The sequence below is a fragment of the Taeniopygia guttata genome, chromosome 1A, assembly GCF_048771995.1.
Source record: "Taeniopygia guttata chromosome 1A, bTaeGut7.mat, whole genome shotgun sequence".
In the NCBI taxonomy this organism is placed as follows: domain Eukaryota; kingdom Metazoa; phylum Chordata; class Aves; order Passeriformes; family Estrildidae; genus Taeniopygia; species Taeniopygia guttata.
The window spans coordinates 5,774,934-5,797,780 of NC_133025.1; the positions used below are offsets into that span (position 1 = coordinate 5,774,934).

The following is a 22,847-nucleotide window of genomic DNA, read 5'->3' on the forward strand; positions in this document are numbered from 1 at the left end:
GAAATGGTTTTTAAAAAAGAAATCAGCTGAGGGGGATATTGCTACAATGATGCTTAACTTGTTGAAATCACAATTGCATCACATATTGGACAATGATCTTCTCTTATAGTCAAATTTGTAGAAGGGGAGAGCACGGCTGAGCTTGATAGGATTTTTTGTTTTAAGAAAATTGAATGTCACAGCTTCCTCTAATGGTCTGTTTGAGATCTAACCAAAACTGGCTAAACAAAAGTGGCTGCACCCTTGGCTGTGATCTTCCATTCCCTTTTTAAGGATGCTGTTTAGGTAAAGCAGCCATGTCAGGCATGAGCTCTTGGCCTCCTTCTCTTTGGGCTTTTGGGCCCATGGAAATGATTCCCTGCACTTTGTGGAACTCAGCTGGGACCAGGCCTGAGCATATGTGTACGTACACATGTGGGTGCCAGTTGAGAAACTCTGGACTGTAGATTACTTCTTGCAATAATTGGTTGATTTTAGCACACAGAAATGGCTGCATTTCAAAACAAATGTTTGGAGAACACCTTTCCCATGCCCTCCATCTCAACTCTAGGACACAGTTTGCCATAAACTATATAAGATCTTGCAACCTCATAAGAACTTGCTGATAATTGCCAGCCTGGCTACAAAACTTGCTGAAATAGCCATGTCAGTAATTATGAAGTAAAAGAAAAAAATTCTGAAGCCTTCATTGCTGTCTTTGAAGTGTTTTGGAGGGCAAAGGAAGAAGGGAATTGAGTAACAACTTTGTAAATTTGGAGCAGTAAGTGTTTGAAATGGGAAGAGAGCGACTGAGGTTGTTGACAAGAAAACAGATGGTCCTACGTGTCCTGAATTTTAAAGGCTTGGTACTATTCTAATTCAGTTGTTGACATGTCACAAATACATAAGTATTTGGGTATAATCAAATACCATTGTCCTTAAAAAAAAAAAATAATACCAATAAATGTTTCCTGCCACACAGAAAGAAGTGTGCTTCATTGCAAATGTGTGTAATCAGCAAGGCAAGGCATTAATAATCCACACCATTAATACTGAGCAGTCAGCTACTCCAGGTTCAACTTCATGTGAAAAAGTGCATCAATCCGTGCTCCAAAACTATAATGTAATTGTTCAGGCTCATAAGCTTGCTCTCATGTTACTGTCCAGCTTACAGTGATACAGAGAAAAAAAGTTCCTTTTCAACTAGAGCATAGATCATAATGCCCCAAAGACATTACCAGCAAAATAGTTATTGAGGAGCACAACAAGAGTATAGCAGTAAGTTGCAGTAATTGCCATAAGAGAAATTAGTTTAGACACAGAAAAATTATAAATTAGAAGCCTTTGTTATAACTTAACATCCCAGGTCAAAACGAGATGTGCAGATGCTGGTCAACAGAAAACAGACATTTAAAAATCATGACTTATTGTTTGTTAAACTTTTCATGCAGCATATAGTGATAGAACAAGGGCAAATGGCCTTAAGCTGGAAGAGGGCAGGTTTAGTTAGGTGTAAGGAATTAATCCTTTATTGCGAGGGTGTTGAGGCATAGGTTGCCCAGAGAAGCTGTGTCTGCCCCATCCCTGAAGGTGTTCAAGACAAGGATGGAGCTTAGAGAAACCTTATCTAGTTGAAGGCTCCCCAGCCCATGGCAGGGGAGTTGGAATGGATGGTCTTTAAGGTCCCTACCAACCCAAACCATTCTGTGATTCTCTGTCTTCTCTCATGGGACTTTTCTTAGAAATGCACCTACCTTACACCTGATGAAGACAGTCCCAATCTTGTTTAAGCATTTAATGTAGAGAACAAATTCTGCCCAGAAAGCAAAAATGAATTATTGGGTGGCTGCCTAAGCTGAGCTTTATGTTGCAGAACATTATTGTTTAGCAGACCTCATCAAACCTTGAACTAATTCTATCCCAAAGCCTACAGCAGCCTGGAAGAACAAGGATTGGGGCTTACATGGGCTCTTAGTTCATATCTTCAAGGAGTTATTTTCAGTCATTCTTCACATGTATCCCAGAAATTTGTGATTCTCGTCTGTACTTGAATAAGAGGGGAAATGAATTCAAAGCAGTCGGGGTGGGGTGGCTTTGACTTTCTTCAGCCATTGAAGTGCAAGCATCTGTCACTGGCTGTTAGGCTTCTACTGACTAACTAAATTCTAGTTAGTTGTGTAAACTTCTAGTTTCAGTTGAGTAAAATCTATAGGCTACTGTAGGCAAATCCTTAAAGATACTGAAAATAGGTCACTGTAAGTTTTATCAGCATAAACAAAAAGATGCAGCCCAGTTCAGACTTGTATAGATGGCATGCTTAATTCTTTGCTTCCACTATTGGATGAACTAGCAGTGATATTTAATTGGTTTCCAAAATAGAAGACTCTAAAAAAACAAACCACTTCCCCTCCCTGTTTGCTTTCTCTTCTCCACTCATTCACTCTTGTTTACATGTATTTTATCTTGTATGAGTTGCTCCACTCACAGCACATGCACATCATTAAGCACTACTGCATGTTCTAAAAAATTATTTGCATAATAAAAAATAAGAAATGGTCCATACCACAGCAGTAAGAGTTGAGATCATCTGAAACATGTAGGACTTCTTTTTTTTTTTTTTTTAAGATGTGTTTGCATGCGTTTGAAGTAGATGTAGCAGATGTACATAGCTCTTGCAAAGCTTGACTGTATGGTTCCAGGAAACATTACCCATAGCACAACATTAGAATGACATCTTTTGGTAGGTTTAAACATGTACACAAGGGGTATCCATGGTTTAAGTAGAAACCCCTGCCTTAAATCAAACTGGTTTGTAATAGAAGTGGTGCAGGAATGTAGAGACTGAACACCTGAAGAACCACCCCCCTCTGGAGGTGAATATTTAACTTTGGTGAGCAGAACTCTGAGGGCTAATTTTAGGAAGGCAAGAAGCCTTAAAGCACAAAGGAGTGTGTGTGCTCCAACGTGCACCTCCAGCTGAAAAGGGAACTGCATTTTAATATAGCTCTTACTATGATTTCCTTTTGTATCGTTGATTTCTTTCTGTGATACTGGTGAGGAATCTGCATCTATACCTCTGAGAAATAACAAGTTTTATCTCAGGTGGGATCAGCTCTCTTCTGATGTTTCTCTAGTCTGCATTTTGTTCGGTACATTTTCTAATTCATATTGCCCTTAGTATCATGCAGTCTGACCTATCTGTTTGAAAGCCAACTTCCCTCTGCTGCTCCTTCTTCCCAACCCAAATTTATTACCCATCAAAACATTTTCAAGGTGGGAATTTTTTTTCCCTCCATATTTTCAATTTTTTTCTCTCGGATAAAATATCTTCTTACCTTACCTAATATTTGCAACTGAGGCACTAAACTGGTTACATGTATGAAATTTGGAATTAATCAGAGAACAACTATTCCCTATACTAGCAGTGATTTGTATGATCTACTACATGAAGAGAGTTAGCAAAGCTGAGCTATGAGAAATCTCTGATTTCACCAGAAAAATTTCTGTGAATTTTAAACTATCAGGGCAGTAAAAAGTATCTCATTGTCTTAAGAAAAATTACACTTTTAGAGATAATTTCTGCAAATGCAGAGGTAACACAAGGAAAAACATCTTTGCATTTACCACTGAGTGCTTACACAAGCACTTGAGTATTATTAGCTACCAAGAAGAATGAATTCTGAACATTTTATGTCAGGTATTAAAAACCATCAGGATTTTCATGTAATTCATGTGTGTGTGAGAGTGAAAGTGTGGTTGCTCTCTGCTGGGTGGATGAAGAATTGCTCATCTCTTTGTTAAGGTCTTTATGGGGCTATAAGATGAATTGCAAGTCTTACAGCTGCTCCGTTATTAGCCCTGCTGATGGGTGCAGGGAAGCCTGGAGATAATTATTTTGTAGACTTTACTGCCTATGTAGTACTGAACATTCTGCCATATGAGTTTTTTTCCACTGGGTATGATGTCAGGGTCATTTAGCAATTGCTGTTTAGGATATGCGTTACTTAATAATAATTATAAGTGTTATTAGAGTCTAATAGTTCTGCCAAAAACTACAACACACTACAGCAGAAGCAGTTAATGATTTTTGAGACATCATCTTTCCTTTGAGCTGCTTTTGAGCAAGTGTGCTGCGAAAATGCTGATGGGCTAGAAGGCATCTGGAGATGACTTTTTTTCCCCCCAAAACACAGAGACCTGGTCATTTACAGCTTAAAAATGTTGCACAGCTTCTTTTTCTGTTTGTCAGAGGTTCTGGCCCTTATTTTGCTGGCCAAAATCCAATGTAGGTAATTACCTTCTGTGTCTATAAATTGCAGCCCCCTGCAGTTTTCAATTGGGTACAGTATTGTTCTACCCTTCCTGGCTGAAATTGTTGTGCGATAATGCTCCATGTCATTAAACAGCTGCCGTCTGTCACCTTACAATGAAGTCATTCCTCTCTAAACAATGAGTTTATAAAGCCCTTTTGGGTCTTTCCAGACAAAATTTGCTCGTAAACCAGCAATTATGATCTTTGGAGTACATTAAGGTGATGCTTGGCTGTCTCTCTTGACAGCAGTCAGAAGCCTTCAAACGGGTGTTGTCCCTTTTGTCAGTTTGTGTGACATCCTGGCAGTGATGCCACAGCTCAGGTGTAAATGCTTTATTGCTGTAAAACCTTGGTGCCTGTAAATACCTCTGCACTGGGTTGGATTTAGTTGTCATTACACTTGGAACTTGTTTATTACCATATTCTTGTTCTGTTGGCTCTTAGAGGGAATTCAGATATCTTATGGAACATGAAAAAGGCAAATCCCGAGCAAAATGATAAAACCACAATAACAGGGTGAGGCTTGCAATATGAATTAACCAAAAAAGAACAGTAGGAAGGTTCTGGGTAGGGTTAAAACAGATTTGGCAAACAGGTGTCATGTAAATCCATTTGGTCCCCGTTAACAGCTGTTTTTCAGCACCTGACTTGACACTGGGATCATTAATGGAAATGAATGTGGATTAATGCCAAAGCTCTTAACAGTGATGAATTTAAGAGAGTCTGTTTTAATTCAGACATTTTTTTCTGAAGGCTACTTCTCTGTCCTGAGTGGGCAGTTCACTTTTAGCAGTTCTGCAGTAATTAAAGATATGAATGGGAGAGACCAAGAGGGCATCTTCTAGGTTTTTCTGGTGCTCCTGCTGAAGCAGCAGGGATATTAAAACAATCTCTAGCTCCTCAAGAGTGGCCCTGTCATCTTGCTGAAATGATGGAATGGTAGTTAGGTTATTAGAAGAAAAATTGGCACAAATTGAGAGAGAGGATGCTCTGGCAGCAACCACAAGCAGCCAGCGACTCAGTGTCTTAATCTCTGCCCTCAGGCTGCTCTCTATGATACAGATGACACCTTGTCAGTGAAGATGATGTGCTGGGTCACCCCTGAGTCCAATGGGCTAAATTGGCCATGGAGGGAAGGATTGCTACAGCATAGAGCCGCATAATCTATTTTTTTTATTTCTTAGATTCTTTTCTTTTCTTTTTTTTTTAATGTATGTCATCATTTGGGTACTGACAGTAAGTGCCAAAGGATCGCATTCTCATTAGTGTCCCCTAGACACAGCGATCTCTGTACACTTGTGCTTTCAAGAAATAGTCCTAAGTCTTCACAAGGCTTGCTTTGCTTCCATCTGGAAAGTTTTACATGTAGTTTTACATTGACTTATTACTTCTGGGTACAGGAGAAGGGGAGATAGGGGAAGGAAGAAGCCACTTCCTTTGAGAGCCACTGTGTTGGCAAAGAGAAGTAAAAGCCCTACAGCTCTTAACAGTCAAGAGGTCTTAGTGCAGAGCAGTAATGTTCATTGGATGAAGATGAAAGGTGGAAGAAGATAAGGGAATTCATCTTAGAAGGGAACATTTGCAAAGGATCAAGTATATTTGGCTGGATCCCAACAAGTTCTGTGACAAACTGAACCATCAGGCAGGTGTGGTGTATAATTTTGTTCCTCAGTAGAGCCTTCCAGTGCACTGCAGGAATCAGATCCATAGAATCTATAAAATAGGTGGTTTTTCCCCAGTGTTATCTCTCTGCTGACTTATTCACTTGTTCATTTTGTCTGCATTGGCTGTAGTCCTACACCAGCTGCCAAAGCTGGGTGAGGATACTACTGCAAGTGTCATTGCTGCAAAGTGTTCATGAGCTCCTCAAAATCCCAACAGTGAGACTTGGATTCCCACTCTGAGGTGTCTGAGAGCCTTGGTTTGCATTGAGATCAAAAGGAGTGCAGTTTAAGAAGAAGCCCAGCTGTGTTTGTAAAACTGAGTGCCCTCTCTGTGGCCTGAACTTGTCTGTCAAACCTCCAAAATGCTGGCAGCTCAGTCAAGTCCCTACCTTGTGGTAGAAAAGTATTTTAAAGAAGAACCTAAATTATACTTCATTTTTCCCCGAGTCTGCAGGAGTTAGTGGATTGACAGAGCTGTCAATGGATGGTGGAATTTAGTTTGGAGAAGTTTTAATGACTTACTCAAGTTAATGCAGGCAGTGAGTGACAAAACCTGTCCCCTGGAGCTTTGCATCGTGGTGTATGGCACTGACGCCTTGAGTCAGAGCTTTTAACCATCTTCAGGCGATAAAGCATTTAAAGAATATGATCAATGTAATTCAACTTCGGTCCCAACAAAATAAGAAAGGGCTTAAACGTTCCGTGCAATTAGAAGAGAGCTTGGCCTGTGCATAAACCTTTAGCTCAAAGCAAGAACTTGATGCTAATAGGGCCATTTACCTGAGAAAACAGGTATTAGTGTTTGGCTTTGTGCTTTCCTAAAAAATTGGCTGATTAGCAATGGAAATTGTGGGGCACTTGGTGGTAAAGGTGGTTTTAAGGAAAGGTGGTTTAAAGGAACAAGCAAAGGAATAAACTTGTTATTCTTTATTAAACATGACCCTAGCTGTAATTCTGGGCTAAGTAGCAATTGTGTATGAATTTCTTAAAGAAGGGATCCAACAGAGAGAACAGATGAAGGGCATACATTAAAATGGAACTCAATACAAACAACACAGAGAATAAATGAAGTGAAAAGTCAAGCCAATTTATGAAAGAAAATAGTTGACCATGCCCAGGGCAGAGCTGGGAGCTTAACTAAACTTCTACCTTTTCTTTCAAAATAACATATAAGCGTTTTCCACAGTTACTTTAAGCTATGGGTCAGGGACTTTTCAACTTCCCTAGCAGGGAGGTTGTTTGACAGATTGGGTTTTACGTAGAGGAATAGGAATTGAAAAGAAATAATTGGGTGATTTTTTAGAGGTTTAAGTGTCACATAGGTGCCTACTGCTCCATGGAAGTCTTGAAAGTTGTTCCCATGAACTATCACTCAAGTGAGTCAGTCATAGTTTTTCTGTTTCTTGGCAATTTTAAGGGGGTGGTTGTTTGGATGGTTGGCTTGGTTTGGCTTAAGTGTTGTCTTTGTAAGGAAATGCAGTTTCTAAGGCCTAGAGAAGTCACAATTCCTGCAGGTGAACTTGTGACCTGCAGAACTTATTCAAAATGAAGAGCATTTGCAAGACAAGATATTTGTAGATGCAATGTAATGTAAAAGTTTGGACCAAATCTTGGAGTCTCTTACTCAGGCAAGATTCCTGCTAGAGCAGTAGGAATTTTAGCCATTTATGAGAGTGATAAATGCTGTTGTCTGCTGATCCGTGTTGAAAGCACTTCACAAGGGATGATCAAACTTCTTGCTGGTGGTGTAAAATGTGCCTTTAATATAACTTTCTCCTTCTTGCCTGTAAGCAGAGAAAGTGCTAAAGTTAATACAGGCATATTAATGTGAATTATGCTTTCAAGGAGATGAAACACATGAAACTAAATAATTTGTCTTCACACAGGTTATAGCCCTGAGACAAGGGAATTGCACAGAGCTGTTTTCTTCTCACCACTCTTAGATATTTTTTTTCACATGTAAAATATGATTTTCATCTGGTTGTGCAGATTCTGAGCTCTTCCAAGTCCTCCAGTGGGCATTCACTCCTGAACAATCATCAAACAGAGAAATTCTAATTAAAGCCAAGTTTTTAAAAAGTGGCAGGTGGCTCTGAAATGCCTGAATTCTGCCATGATCAGCTTCTGACATTGCTTCATACAGGCCATTTGCCCCCTCTCCCTGGTGGAAAGATGGGGGGATGCTTGAAAATTCATGCATCATTAGTGTTCTTTCTTGAAACTGAAACATCCAAAAATCATCAGCACTTTTGGAATTTCTAGCCAAGTAATTAGTTGAAAATACTGTCCTTAATTATCAAAAATGCAAGGAAGGAGAGGGAGGAGGGAGTGATGCATTTTTATTTTTGTTCAGTATTTTAAATTATTTATTTTCTGTGTAAGAGTACAAATTCTCCTAAACCGTGATCTATCATTTGTCTCCCAGATTAGATTTTTTTTTTTTCAGAAGTTCTTTTTCCCTGCAAAAGTGTGGTTGTTTTGAACTTACATTTAAGACATACATCTGGAGATCAGATAGGCTAAGAATTTACAGGGGGTGAAAGTGTTCAAAAATTTGATCTCCTTTTGCAGGGCAAAAAAAACTTTTTGAAGCAGCATTTGAATTTCCACAACGATGTAGGCAGTTTTGCCACTGCCGTCTCTTTTTGATTTGTGCTATTTTTTTATGGCAGCAATAAACACTATGCTTTAAACTGGGTCTCTCCAGACTGCTTTTCCTTTTTAAAGAGCGTAGGCAACTAATCGGCAGCAACCAGCCACATAGCTGGAGTGTTTTCCATTCTAGGCAATATCAGACTAATTTGATGCACACATGGATGCTTCACACAATCTGCAGATTCATCGCTGGCATCTTGCATTAGTCATCTGACAGATTGCCAAGTGTTTCATACTCCTTTCATGTGACTTTATTACAAAACACACACACACATAGACACACGCACTGCCTGGTTTCTGCCAGTAGCCAGTTTAGTGAGAATTCACTGCAGTTCTGTTTACAACAGCCATGGAGAGAAAGCTGCACTTATTTGCCACTATCCTCTACTTTAAAATGCAGAAATCCTGGGTTGTGTTGTGCCGCTCTCATCTTATATAATGACATTAAGCAGCAGCCTGCAGAGAAAACCAGACTCAATGAAAAATGTAATAGCATTGTTTTTTGTTTGTAATACTTATGCTATTAATTAAACACTGATTTTTTTTTTTTCTGCTTTGTGCCAATTGACATCATCTTCTGCATCTAGTGCACATGAAGACTGCGTAGTCTCCTAACTTGTCTTCTCTTTTTAATCTCCTTTTCCACTTTCTAGTAACGGCACAGCTAACAAGATGAATGGAGCTTTGGATCATTCAGACCAACCAGACCCAGATGCCATTAAGATGTTTGTTGGACAGATTCCCCGTTCGTGGTCAGAAAAAGAATTAAAAGAACTTTTTGAGCCTTATGGAGCTGTCTACCAGATTAATGTTCTCCGAGACAGGAGTCAGAACCCTCCCCAAAGTAAAGGTACAGTAGTTATGCTCTCTTTGCTTTCAGTTTGCTTGTTTTCCCTATGATCTTGCTTCCCTTCAGCATTTCTAGAGAGGTTTGCAGCGGGGCATTAGGTTTTGTAGTATGCTGTGTTGAGCTGTGCAGCAGTCCTAAGAGGAGAGGACTCATGAATCCTATCGGATATTGCCTTCCTCCTCTTCTTAAGCTGAAGTTTATTATCTGTTATCTGGAAGCATGTGTTCCAACTGTGCAAAAAAATAATCAAATATCTCTCTCCTTGTTTAAATTATCATTGCCAAAAATGTGGAAACCTGAGAGGTTGCTTCCCAGGATTAGCTCATGAAAAATATAATTTTCTATTTCCTTTCATTTCCTCTCTTTGCACCCCAGGTGGGAAATATTTTAATGATACAGAAGGGAAAAATTATGATGGTGGGTTCTTGCCACATCATTGCTCCAACAGCAATAAAAATTACAAACAGCCACCCTGCCCTTTTTCCAAAATGTGATTTTTTTTTTCTGCAGTCATGTGTAAGGATTATTTTTTGGCATTGATATTGTTCTAAATGAAAGAGTTACTTTTCCTTCCTGCATTTTTTCTATACACATTTTTTCTAAAGTATTTGTCCCTAACTATATTCCTTCCTTTCACTGCATATATCTGTGCTTGTTTAGGCACATGAGAGTTCTGTGCATTATAGCTGTTTAAGTGTGACATGTGCTTACATGTAAGCTGAAAGTGAATATTTTAGTTCACAGAATGCATTTTCCTCCCTACCTAGCTGCATGTTTTGCTTCAGCCTTGGCATGTGAGAGCGTTGCTGCTGTTAGAAATAATTAGCGTAGCTCAGAGGCAGAACTGGATGTGCATGTGTGTGCCTGGCTGTAAGGTTGCTATTTCTTATTTACACTTATTTACACTTCTTACTGCACTCCTGCCACTGACTCTAAAAACCTTCAGAGCACACGTGCTATGGAGAATATCACAGAATGATTTTGTGGGCTCACAGGAAAGTTAACAGTGTAAAACAGCCCTTGCTGGAGATGAGAGGTGCCTGCTGTTGTGGGAGGCACACAGCGCAGCCTCGAGTGCTCCTGTGCTTTTGGGCAGAGCACTGCCAAGGCTCAGCATATCTCCATTTTCCTGGTACTGGGCAGAGGATCCTCTCAGTGCCTTCTTTTTGCTGCCCAGTTTAAGCAGTCGGGTGCTTTAAGTGACCATGGTTTATTTTGGGTTGCTTGTATCTCTCACTTCTAGTTAAAAGACTTGGTGCATTGGTCCCACACCAGTGTCAGGGAGGAGGTCTAGCTCACTGTACCTTCCTGCTATTCGAGTGTCTGTGCTAGATCACTCTTCCCCCTTCCCCATCTCTGGAAGTTTTCAAGGGTATGTTGTGGGAACAACCTGCTCTAATGAAACGTGTTCCTGTCCATGACAAGAGGGCTGGAATAAGGTGCTCCTTTAGGTCCATTCCAACCCAAATCATTCCATGATTCTATGATTCAGAAGCAGAAGGTATTTCTGGTTGGAGTGTTTCAGTGTAGTTCTGCTTCCAGCCCACCCCCCATCTCATTTCCCAGGACTGATGTATTGTAGCATGTACCCCCCTACTGTGTTAGCACAGAGCCCTCACCAAATGTATTTTTCTTGTAATGCTGGATAGGAGAGCATTAAGAGGTCAAGCAACTGGATTTTCTGCAGTCCAGGCTGCTATGGATGAGCAAACTCCTCCTTAGTTTAAGCCACTAAAATGCTGAACTTAGAGACTCGTCCATTTGGAAGTAGCTGATTCCTGGGTCACAGCAATGCCTTCCCACTAAGCAGTAAATGAAGTGAGAATGATATTGTGGTTAGACAGAAGAAACCCAGTGATACCCATTTCTGGGAACCACTGTACCTGTCCATCAGGCAGCTGGAAGGCATAAGGATGAAACACAGATCATGCAAATCATTGTAGACTAATTATCAATGTTTGTAGTCCCATATACAATATTCTTTTTGAAAGGTGGCTGGGTTTTGGGGATGCTTTTTGCTTGGACTCTTTTCAGCCATGCAGAGATTATGCTTGTCACTTCAGGCATTATGTGTTAATTAATGAGTAAATGAAATTAATCCTGAAGATAGGCAGAATAACCTTCAGACTTACTTTTCTCTGGCACCAGCAGCAAGCTCCTCTGGTGGTCAGCTTTTCCCTCAGAAGCTTTGGAGGAAGCTATCTCCATGCTGGCTCTATCCTTCCTCCTAACTGAGTCTGTCAGCAAAGTTGCTAGAAACCTCTTGAGTTTCTTGTGGATATCTCTTGACTAGGAATGATCTTTATTTTCTTAATCCAGTTGCACAAAGGATTCGGTGTGAGAGATTGTTAAGAATGTTAGAAACAAGCAAACCGAAAAATTGCCCTGAAAAACATCCTACAGTCTTCTTTTCTCACAATTCATGACAGTTCTTCACCTACACTATCTACTAAGCATTTAAAAAAGAAACTGAATTTTCTTTTTTTTTGTTTGGAGGTCATAGAATACCCTGAGCTGGAAGGGACCCACAAGGATTACAGAATCCAACTCCTAGCTCTGTACAGGACAAATCATGTGTCTAAGGTGGAATGAATTCCATGCTCCTCTTCTGTGTAAATATTCATAAAACAACCATTTTTATTTAATTTGAGTTGGGTGGATTTGGGTTGTGCCACGCATTTTTCTCCCTGCTGACCCTTTGTATCACCTCCAGTTTTGTAAACAATCCATCCAGGGGACCTGGATGGGTGAGGTAGAAAAAAGTCCATTTTTCATTTCATTGCATGGTTGGGACTGTGTGTAAGACAGAACATTCACAGCCCGGTGTCACACAGAAGTTTTTTTCTGAATATGCTGCAAGCCATGAGTTGTAATGACAGGAATGCAAGTTGGTGTTACTACACCACACAGAGGGGAGCAGTCAGGTTTTGCTCTTTAAAGAAAAGCATTTTGATTTTTGAAAGATTCCTCTCTTCTCAGACAAGGGTTGTGCATTTCTGTGAGCTTGGCCAAAGGGGCTTCTCTAATTTGGACCGAGTTTTTCTCTGATGAACTGTTTATGAAGCTGCAATCTGAGTCTCTCCCAATTCTGTCAAAAATAACCATAGGCTGCTTCTCTCTCTCCTGCTGTTATTCAGACTGTCTTTCATACCCTCCAACGACAGACGGCCTAGTTCGTGTCTTCCCTCCTCTTTTGTATCACTTGCCAGCTCTGCAAAGCTGAGGCTGGAGGAAGACAGGTAGAAAGCCAAGTTTACCTCACTCTGGAAAACCAGAGGAAAGCCATCTTAATTCCACAGATATATTGATACTACTGCAAATGTTGAAGCTTGGCTTTATTAGCTGGGAGCTTCAGGAATGGCTGCATTCTAGGAAATTCCTCATCCTTTCCAGAGCTTGCATTTCTCTGCTTCTTTTGGATGTGTGGAAGAGCTCAGCAAAGTAATTTGACTTTGTTTTTCTCTCCTGTTGTTTTGGAAGGCTTTTCCCTCTTTCTGCAACAAAAGAAATCCAGTGGATTAGGTAAACTAAATAGGAAAAAAAAAAAAACAACACCTCCCCCAGCTCCCCACCCCCTTCCCCCCCCCCCAAAAAAAAAAAAAAAAAAAAAAAAAAAACAGGGCACAAAATTCTATACCACTGAAATAAATGGCACTTTTGGCTTCTGGGGGCCAAGGGGATTCAAAGTCTGGGCATATCAGCCCTCTCTGTTCCCAGTCCAGCTTGCTCCCTTTATATAATTTTTTCTGGGTGAATAGATGACTTTTTTCCAGAGTAGTTGTTAAAAAGAGTTTCTCTAATATCTCAAACACAGCAAACTCCGTGTGATGCAGCATACACTGCCACCAAGATCTCTCTTCTTCCCCACTGTTTTCCTAAGCCGGAAAGATTTCCTTGGCTGCTTTGGTTTTGAAGTCCAAGTGCTGAAGCAAGCAGATGGTGCAGGGCTACTTTTGTCTTTTGAAATGCAGCAGAAGAGTCTTGGGCCAGATCCACTATGTCCTTTTGGCACCTTGCCTCTGCTTCAATACCTGATAATTCTTGCAGGGATCAAGGTCCCCTAAAACAGCTTTGTGAGCCTGAATTTCTTTGTGCTGCCATAGGAATCACACTGCAGAAAGCAAGGAGAGGCACCTGGGTAACAACTGACTCCGTGTTTGCTTGTAGCCTTTTACACACCCTTTATCAGATTAGAGGGAGGCTGCTGAGTGAGCAAGGATGTGCTGTAGTTAAAGGCCAGTGTTTATTATTATCCTATTTAACATGGTAATTTAAGTCTACTGGGAGGCGAGCAGAGGATTCTGATAATGAGGCATTCATGTGCTGCGTACAGGAGAGACCAGGTGGGCAAGGAGGTGTATAGGTGTGTATAGTTACACACATATATATATATAGAGAGAGATGCATATAGGAGGCAGAAGTTACCTGGCTTGCTTGAGCACCCCTTCAGCCTCAGTTTAGCTCTTCCAAAATAGTCTGGTGCAGGCAGGGGGGACGATCCCTCTCCTCCAGCAGATCCCTGTCACAGTGCCTGGTACAGCAGGAGCAAAGGGAACTCGGGCAGTCCTGCACAGCAGCAGAGCTGTGGAACTGACTTTGTCACACATTCCCACCCTGAGTGTCCTAACCTGCAGCAAAGACCAGCTGCTCCTTGTTCCTTGAATGCCCTTGTTACACCACACAGCCAATTGCACCCTCTGCTCCTTCAGGCACTTTCAATACATTGTGTTTGGCAAAACTTTTTAGATGCTCTTTAAAAGCTCCCTTCAGCCAGCACTCCAGGAGCTGGGGTTTCTCTACACTTCATGTCTTATTTTGTGTTTTGAATGCTCTCAGAGGCCCACATGAGCACTGTTTAGCTTTTGAGATCAGATGAGTTGCACCATGAGCATATTTGCTGTTCAAATTGTGCCCACAGCCATTGTGCATGTGTGTCTTAGACTAAATTTTGGTGATGCTGGCTGACAGATATTTTGTTACTATGCAGACTTGAAATCTTTTCCTGCACTGTAGTAAAAATTACCTTGCATGCTATTTTTTAGCAGGCACATTGTACACAATAAGAAGTTTCAGACAACAAGACTGGCAAAAGCCAGATGTCATTAAATACAAGGACAATGGGGAAGAAGTGAGAGTGATAAAGTTAAGGTTTTAGCTTGAATTTTCTGACTGTAGGGCATTAAAATTTAAACCTTAAGGAATCTTAAATCTATCATTTTAAATGGGTTGTAAATAGCATTATAGAATATATTCCAGATGTAAGCTGATTTTTAGAAAAGGTAATTCTTACTCAACAAATCTGATGGAGTTTTTCAAGAAGTTTCTGTGAAAGCGGACAGGTGTGAAATCATCTATATAATCAAGCTGATTTCCCGGGGGCATTTCACAGAGTGTCACACAGGAGACTAATCCATGCAGCTGCTGGTGAAGCAGAGAAGGACCCATTTCCAAATGGGGAAAGGAGCTGGGTAGATGATCACGGGCAGATTAGAATGGGGAAAGGTTACAGGCCAGGGGAAGAGAGGGGATGATGATTGGAGAGAACAGGGACTGTTATTGGAGATCAATACTTTTTCACTCTCTATGTAAATGGCTTTGACAGAATGAACCACCAACTTGTTATCCAACTTTTTGGATCATGCAGAAGGGACTAGATGGGGGAGAAACCACCTGATAACCTGGAGAAAACAATCAAGCACAAAGAGATTCTGCTGGGTAAAACGAACCATGAGCAAGTAGAGTAAATTTTATTTTGAGTGAACAAGTATGTTGAATGAGGGTATTTTTCCAATATTTGAGAGCAGGAGAGGATTTGAAGAGTGCACATTTCATAAAAGGACTGAGATGATGTTTTGTATCTGTGTGGTCAAAAAGGCACAGAAAATGCGAGCTGTATAAATGGAAGCATTGAATAGAGCCTTCAAGGAAATACTGCACCACTTAAAGAAGGATTTTTTTAATCATGTTTAAACTACAGTTACCAATATTTAGTACCATTCTATAGAAAAGGGCAGAGGTCCAGAGAAGAGAAGCATGATTTTGTATGAAGTCAGGAAGGGTTGAGCTATGGTGAAAGGTCTACAAAGGTTAACTTGTAAAGGGCTTCAAACATTGACTTACAAGAAAGCTAAAAGGGGAAAAGCTGAGGAAGAATATAGGACTCTACCTTGGTTTGGAAAGAAAAAGTTGTAAGGGGATGCAATTGAAGTTTCTGCGATATGTTGAAGTGCATACCAAAGGCAGGAATAGATAAGCTCTTTCAATTAATATTAAATCCAGGGACTGCATAGCATAGACTTAAGACTGAGGAACAGCAGGCCAACAGAAAAAAATTTGACTTCTCAAGTCAAACTTTCTTCCTCCACTTGCAGAGCAGAGAATGTCTTCCAGGAGAAGCAGTGAGAAGAGTTCCAAAAGAAACTTTCCTTTTTCTTGTTTCCATTTAGTATTTTGAAATAGTGCATCTGAAACAGGACATGACACGATTGCTCCCCATGTCCAAGTGCAGTTTCAGCCCATAAACAGGACAAGATGCCAAGCTGTCAGTGGCTGTCTCTGGCTTAGCCATGTCCAGCACAAAGAGGGGCTGAGACTGGTGTCCCCTGATATTTTTGCATTGCTTTGAAGAGAGGGAGCAGATCAGGGTAACATCCCATTGCATACTTGGCTGCAAACCTGTTGCCCACTTAAATCAGACTCACTGTATACTCCCTTCATTGACAATGGCAAGAAAGTCAGCCCCTGTGATAGCAAAAATTATCACAGCAAACCCAACCCAGTCAGACAGAGCAGAAGTAATGGAAGATATTTGTGAAGAGACTGTAACAGAAGCAGGGGGTTGTGGTTGCAGAATGGGAAGACTAGAGGATGGTGGGGGGAGATGGGTAGAGGATTTTTCACTTGTGGTATTTAAATACAGAGGTAGCACAGAAACCTTTCTTTAGCCTTGTTTCTAAAGTTCCTGTATACAGTGCCTGAATGACTGGAGTGGAACGAAGCTATTTTTACTTTTAGGCATCTTTTCCCTCCCCATTTTTATAGTATTTATCACAGTGGGAGCTTGGTCCAAAAATGAGGACTCTAGGTATTGCTGTAAGAAGTTAATAAAAATAACACATCTCTGAGGGATTAAAGTAGATCATTTTGGGGCTCATTGCCTGCAGTTTTGTAGCAGCTTAACTATGATTTACGACTGCATATGGATTTTAAAAAGTAAGCTAAGTCTGTATAAGCACATTATTAATTACATCTATGATGAAAAAAAAAATGCATTAACTTTAACTACCTGAATCTTTTTAGTTTAATTGATAGAAAACCCATGTACAGACCAGCCATGAGAAGAGCAGGACTTCATATTCCAATTTTAGTTCTTTCTAATGTTGTTGTCTGATAAACACTTGAGGGGAAGGCAAATTCAGTAAAGGAGCATTTGAAAAGGAATTTTGAACTTCAGTTCAGGTGTGCTATAATGTTGACAACTTCAGCACATCATCCAGCATTTGCGTATAAAATATTTTGGAACAACTTTAAAAAAGAGTCCCAAATGTTCATAAAATACAAATGTGTAATCTGTTGTTTGTAATGACATCACTTCATTGGGGAAAAAAAACCCCACATGAGCAGGCATTTATAACAGCCTGAACTTTCAGTAAAATTGAAAAAAACCAACTAATCAAATTGCTTTCTTGAATGTGAATAGTATGCCAAACCTCAGTTTCTCAAATATATAATCTCAAAGGGAAAAAAACTGTAATGCATTGAAAAATCTAAGTCAAGTCATGCGCACACTTGCATGCAGGAATTAATCAATAGATATAATACTCAGACATAAAACACAGGCATGTTTTAAGTATTTTCAGAATTGCTGCCTACATTTAAAATATATGCATCTATAAAAGTGCCAGATACTGTCAGCTTGATATTTATGGTATCCAGTATCTTTAGTTCCATACTAAAGCTCACATCAATGAGATTCGACCATTTTATGACGTTGTGGCACTGAATTTTTTTCCTCTTCCAATTTTTGATTATGTGAATAAACACACTATTTATCTACATGTCACATAAAAAATATGTGAGTTTTTGTTAGAAGACAATGGCTTCAAAACAAACCATACAACCCTTCTCTTGTTATGTAGTGTTTCTTATTCTATTCCATTCTAATATCAAGATCACTTGCTCCGAACACATAAGAAGATTTTGCAAAGGATGTGGGGACTGGTCTGAAATCTTCACACACTTTGGCAAGAATCTCAAAGGAAGAAAACAGTTGATAACTGAGCAGTGTCAAAAATGAAGTGTAATTGGGAAGCAGCCTTATGAGCATGGATTTCAAGTGTACTGCAGCTTGCAAATCTCTCATTTCCACTGCAAAAATAGCAATTTATTGATTTTGTCTTCTGTTCCTTTCACCCCACTAAAATCAGTCACAGGTGCATGTGCACATATATGCACAAATTAATAATAACCTAAAATTAAAACTCACAATGTGGGAAGATAGAAGGAGAGACTCCAAGGCACTAAGAATTTCTGTCGCCGCTGAGATGATGTGAGAGACATAAATATTACAATGAAGGGTCACAATAAAAAGCTAAAGACCACATAAAACATTTTAGCATAAATATGTCATCAATTTTGCTAGTTCTTTACATGATATTTAAACCCCAGGAGGGCCTTGAAAGTATGTCTGCTATTCTTTATAATTTTGAAATGCATTAAAAACAGATATGTATAGCATGTATAGCAGTATAAATTAATTACTATTTCATTACTTCCATCTTCCCTGCACCAGACCTTGTCAGCCTGTATCAGCCTGTATGTTTTTTTGGTTTTTTTTTTTTTTTTTTTTTTTTTTTGTGGGAGCAGGGTAGCAAGAGGGCAGATTTGGCCTTGTTTTGGGTCTGGTAGGACCCAAAACATCCTCAGTGTCAGACTTCAATGGTACAGATGCTATAAAAGGATGTGCTGTGCCAGTTGTAGTGTTCTTCCTTTTTTAAGACATCAGTTTCATAGTGCACTGTAGCCATCAGCATATTTCAAAAGAATAGCAAATAACTCCCCAAGGATAAAGTCTGGTAGTGGCTTCTAAGCCTGCTTTGAGCTTAACTCAAGCCAGTGAGCTGTGGGTGGAAGGCTGTGTATGCCATATAAATCTCCTGGTCCATCTGTCTTGGGAAAGAATGCATTTTCAGGAATCTGTGTCTTTCTAATTGCTTATAAAAACACTCTGAGACAAGCCAGTGAATAAATTAAATTTGAATGTTTCCAGTGAATCTTTTCAGTTTCTCACTGAACCTAATTACTGCCTAATCTATGCCCATGAGTATGCAGTTTTAAGTGGGACGTTAGACTTTCACTCTGCAGATTAAACTCTGTGGTGCATAAATTCATTATTATTTGTGTAAGAGAAAACTTCAGTGTCTACTACCTTGTGGTTTTAATTTAAAATACCTACTGCATCCAATTCAGGCATTCTTTTAGAGGACTAAGAAGAGCTGTAAAGAGGTGGAAGATGTTTTCTAATAACAGTAATTAAACTCTCCTCGTAGCTCAAGATGTCATGCCTTCAACTGCAATTTTAGGGAGCTGTACCACAATGAGGAGTAGATTAATATAATGTACTGCAGGAAACTTTTTGCTGCAAGGATGAGCGTGGCACCATAAGGAGCAGGGCTGCTGCTTCAGCCAGACATCTCCAAGTGTTTTGCAAAGGGAGACAAATTGCATCACTCCTTTTTACCAGCTGGAAGAGCTGAGATACAGAGGCCTGGGGTGACTTTTCCCAAATTTTTTGAGTCACTTTGAGCAGGCAGAGAAAGATGTCCTCTCTGTGCTAGTGTCATTTTGCCTAAATCAAATCTGCTCCCTTCATTTTCAGTGCATGAATCCCTGAGCTGGTTGACGCAAAAAAATTGTTATGTTAACACTGCCCAGGTGAGATCTGCATTAGTTTATCCACATATTAATCGGATCTGATGAGAATTGCAGTTAGAAAACAAGTATGGAGCAGACCCAAAGGCACCAGCTCTCACTCTTCCTATGCTCCCCCTAATTAATACAATGAGTCTTAAACAACAATCTTCCTTTATTATTTGCAGATCATGGGATATAAAAATCATTGTAGATTTAAAATGGACTATATTAACCCAAGTAATTCCACCAGGACTTGAGTTTCTATAGTGAAAAGTGTTGTGTTGTCTCTGGCTCAATTAGATTTTTCTCAGTGTCAATTTTAATTCACTTCACCAGAGTGTGGGGGAACTCTCAGTGGAAAATAAAATGTTGCTTCTGAATGAGAGCCTCCTGTAGCCCACATTTTATTTAAGAGTTTTAAAATGCTTTGCGGTCCTGTGTTCTCCCTTGAACGTCTCCTATTGTGTGCCATAACAGCTGAACAAAATTGTTTGGTGTTTCTTAATATGACAGGCATCTGAGTCTGGGCAGGAGGAAGGAAACAGGGAAAACTGGGTCCTTGGTCTCTCCTTTTATTTAATACTAAAAAGGAAAAAAAAAAGTCTTGATGAGCCTTGGTGGCCAAATAAACTTTCTGTCAAATCTCTCCCACCCTTCCAAAAACCTGCTTATCCAGAAAGAGAAGTAAAAACTGGGCAACAGGGTTTCTTTTTGTGGTGCTGAGCTCAGGACAGAGGTCAAGTGGTCTCAGAAGTTGTTTTTTCCCCTTTAGATTTGGTATTTCCCACCTCCCATGGCTGTCAGCACTTCAGTGTGCATTGCTTGGTTATTCTCTGCTTGGTGCAGTGTGACCCAAAATTACTATCTCTTCTCTATTTCAAAGGGTGAAATTGGGTAGATCTTTAACTTGAGGATGCTTCTCATTGTGAGAAATAGAAGACAAGAAAAAGAGCTTATGATAGAACTGTCAAGGAAGGTTTACCCAAGACAAGGGCCTGAAATGTCCACTGTGGATAGGAAGGACGTTCCAAAATGCTCTTTTCCATCATGTTCAGCAGTTTTCTCTTCCTATCTCTACACTTGTCCTTCCCATATTTCATTAAACTCTGAGACTTTTGATTTATGGGTAGTTGTGCACACACGCTGAAGTTTGGCTTTGTGTTTGGATGGGTTTTGATTTGTTTGCTGGGTTTTTTTTGGCTGACACCTCCCTTTTTACAGTTTTGCAAAAACTGAGACTGGTTTCCAGTATATCACTGGGCTACCCTTAGGAAAATAGCTGGGACTGTCACCAAAACCAGTCTATTGGATCAATGGATGTGAACCTCTTTTCTGATTCAGACAGAAAACGATTCCAAAGTGTGGTGCTCAAGTGCCCCATAGCTATTATTAATGCCAGCTTGTGTATGAAAGGTAAATATGAAATTGCCTCTGTGGAGAACACTTTCATGTTTTTCAAAAGAACAGTGAAAAATTCTCTGTGAAAATTCAGGTTTTCAAATGTGTCATCTCCCAGCATTTTCATTTCCAACAGTTTTAGCTTTCCTTCCCAGTCAGTATGTGACATCTTTCTGTGCTGTGTTACTTGCTAGTTCTCACTTGGGCATATATTGAGTTAAAAGATGCTGTGTGGATGTAGGGAATTATTACTATTACAGTGACTATTATTATTATGATTATTATTATCATCATTTAGATGCTGCAGTTTAAGTAGTTAAAAAAAAATCTCAAAACTAAAGGTCAGTGTAGCTTGTAGGTTTACACATGCACAGTACAAGTAACCTTCAGAAATTTCCTCATGACAAGATAAGTGCAAAAATTATATTTAAATGAGTGCCAGAGAAAAATTCACTGTAAACTGCATTAGCTGGAGAGTGTGTGGTGTAAGAGGATTTAATTCAATTAATGTTACTTACTATCAAAAGCTCCATCTAGTGTATTGCCAGGTCTCCTTATTACTAAGAATAATATTTGGCTCATAAAGACCCCTGCTCAACTAAGCACACAGTCATGATGACTTCAGCAAGTGATTAAAATGAAACAATTTCCTTCAGTGCTTTGCTGAACAGGAGCAAGCTGGAAGCTGGGAGCAGGCACTGGTGTGTGTAAAGAGCCTGGAATCACTGAGCCTTTTAACAAGGCTTTTTATGGAGACTCCTCTTACCAGTGCTTTTCTGAGTGGCTAAGGGGGGTGTGATTTTGGCATGAGTGTCCTTCCCAGCTTGGGTGTACCTGGTTTGGGTCATGGCTGCACCAGTGATGGAACCAGGCATTGTCTGGGTGTTCAAGAGGGACTCGGGGTGACTCACATTGGGGTTTGGAAGCCCTCCACAAATAACAGCAGTGGTGGCAGAGGGATTTCATTGAATAATCCTGGTGGTATTTTTTATGCTGTTATTACTGCAGGACTCTCACTCTCGCATTATACAGATGTGCCACAATGAGATCCAGAGAGGTATTTTGTGTGACTTCCTACATAAAAGCAGAAATGCAAATGAGCTGCATTTACATATTGACATGATATAAACAGAAAACTCAGACGCGTGGAAATGCAGGGACATAGCCAGAGACATGATTCAAACCAGGGATAAAGAGAGCCCCAATTTTCTGATACTTATGTTTTAACCATTAAGGAGAAAATGTGATATATTGGATGTTTTTGCAGAATATTTTTGAATGTCAAAATTCCCATTGAAGCCTGCATATCCTTTATGTTTGCTATTATTTTATTTTCCTTTCACATGCATTCTCTAAAAAGCAAAAAACCCCATGAAATCTAGAAAATAAAAAATCCCAACCTTTTATTCTCCATTCATTCAGCAACAAAAGCAACAAAGAAAGAAGGTTTGAACCAATCTTTTATGAAAATTGGGAAACAGTAGAATAGTTTCTACAACAGCTTTCTTTATTGTTGACTAAATCAAATGGCAAAAGTTTTTATTCACCTACGCATCTTATATTTTAACGAGCCACATGCCACTCCTGAACTTCACCCAGCCATATTTCTGCATGCGGGTGGCATTCTGGTACAGTCAGTGAGGCACATGCCATTCAAAGGAGTTACAATCTCCTCTTTGTTTCTGTGGTGCTGTTTTGGGGGAGAAAAAGAAAGAGTAATTGCCCGTGTTAACTGATGTTCATTATACAGAATTGTTCAGCTCTCTTAAAAAATCATTGATCTGCTTTTCCCCCGTGAAAGTATTCAAGGTCTCAGTTCACAAAAGAGAAATCAGCATGTAAAGCAGCAGTCTGGCAATCTGTGCTGCAAGGAGCAGAGTGTCACGTTCTGTGCAGAAATGTCAGCAGAGTTGGCTGTCTTAAAAAAAAAAATAAAACAAATATTTAGTAAGGATGACAAACATACTACTGTTGCAGCTAGATGTGATTTTGGGGAACAGTTTGTTTAAGAGTAGGCATCTTTTTCTCATACATTTGTATGTAGTGCTCATGATTGAGCATTCGTTAGGTAACATCT

General features: G+C 39.8%; 1 protein-coding gene across 22 annotated transcripts in view; it reads left to right on the plus strand.

Moving 5' to 3' along the window:
* Window positions 1–22,847, plus strand: part of CELF2 (CUGBP Elav-like family member 2) — a 544,814-nt gene that overhangs the window by 403,743 nt on the left and 118,224 nt on the right. For 21 of the 22 annotated variants that reach the window (XM_072923957.1, XM_030263720.4, XM_072923958.1 and 18 more), the window contains one exon: window positions 9,264–9,460. In XM_072923957.1, the coding sequence (XP_072780058.1) occupies window positions 9,283–9,460 (178 nt within the window). In that variant the 5' untranslated portion in view covers window positions 9,264–9,282. Of the gene's footprint in view, window positions 1–9,261; window positions 9,461–22,847 lie in introns of those variants that run through there. The other variant, XM_041713752.2, reaches the window with a different exon arrangement.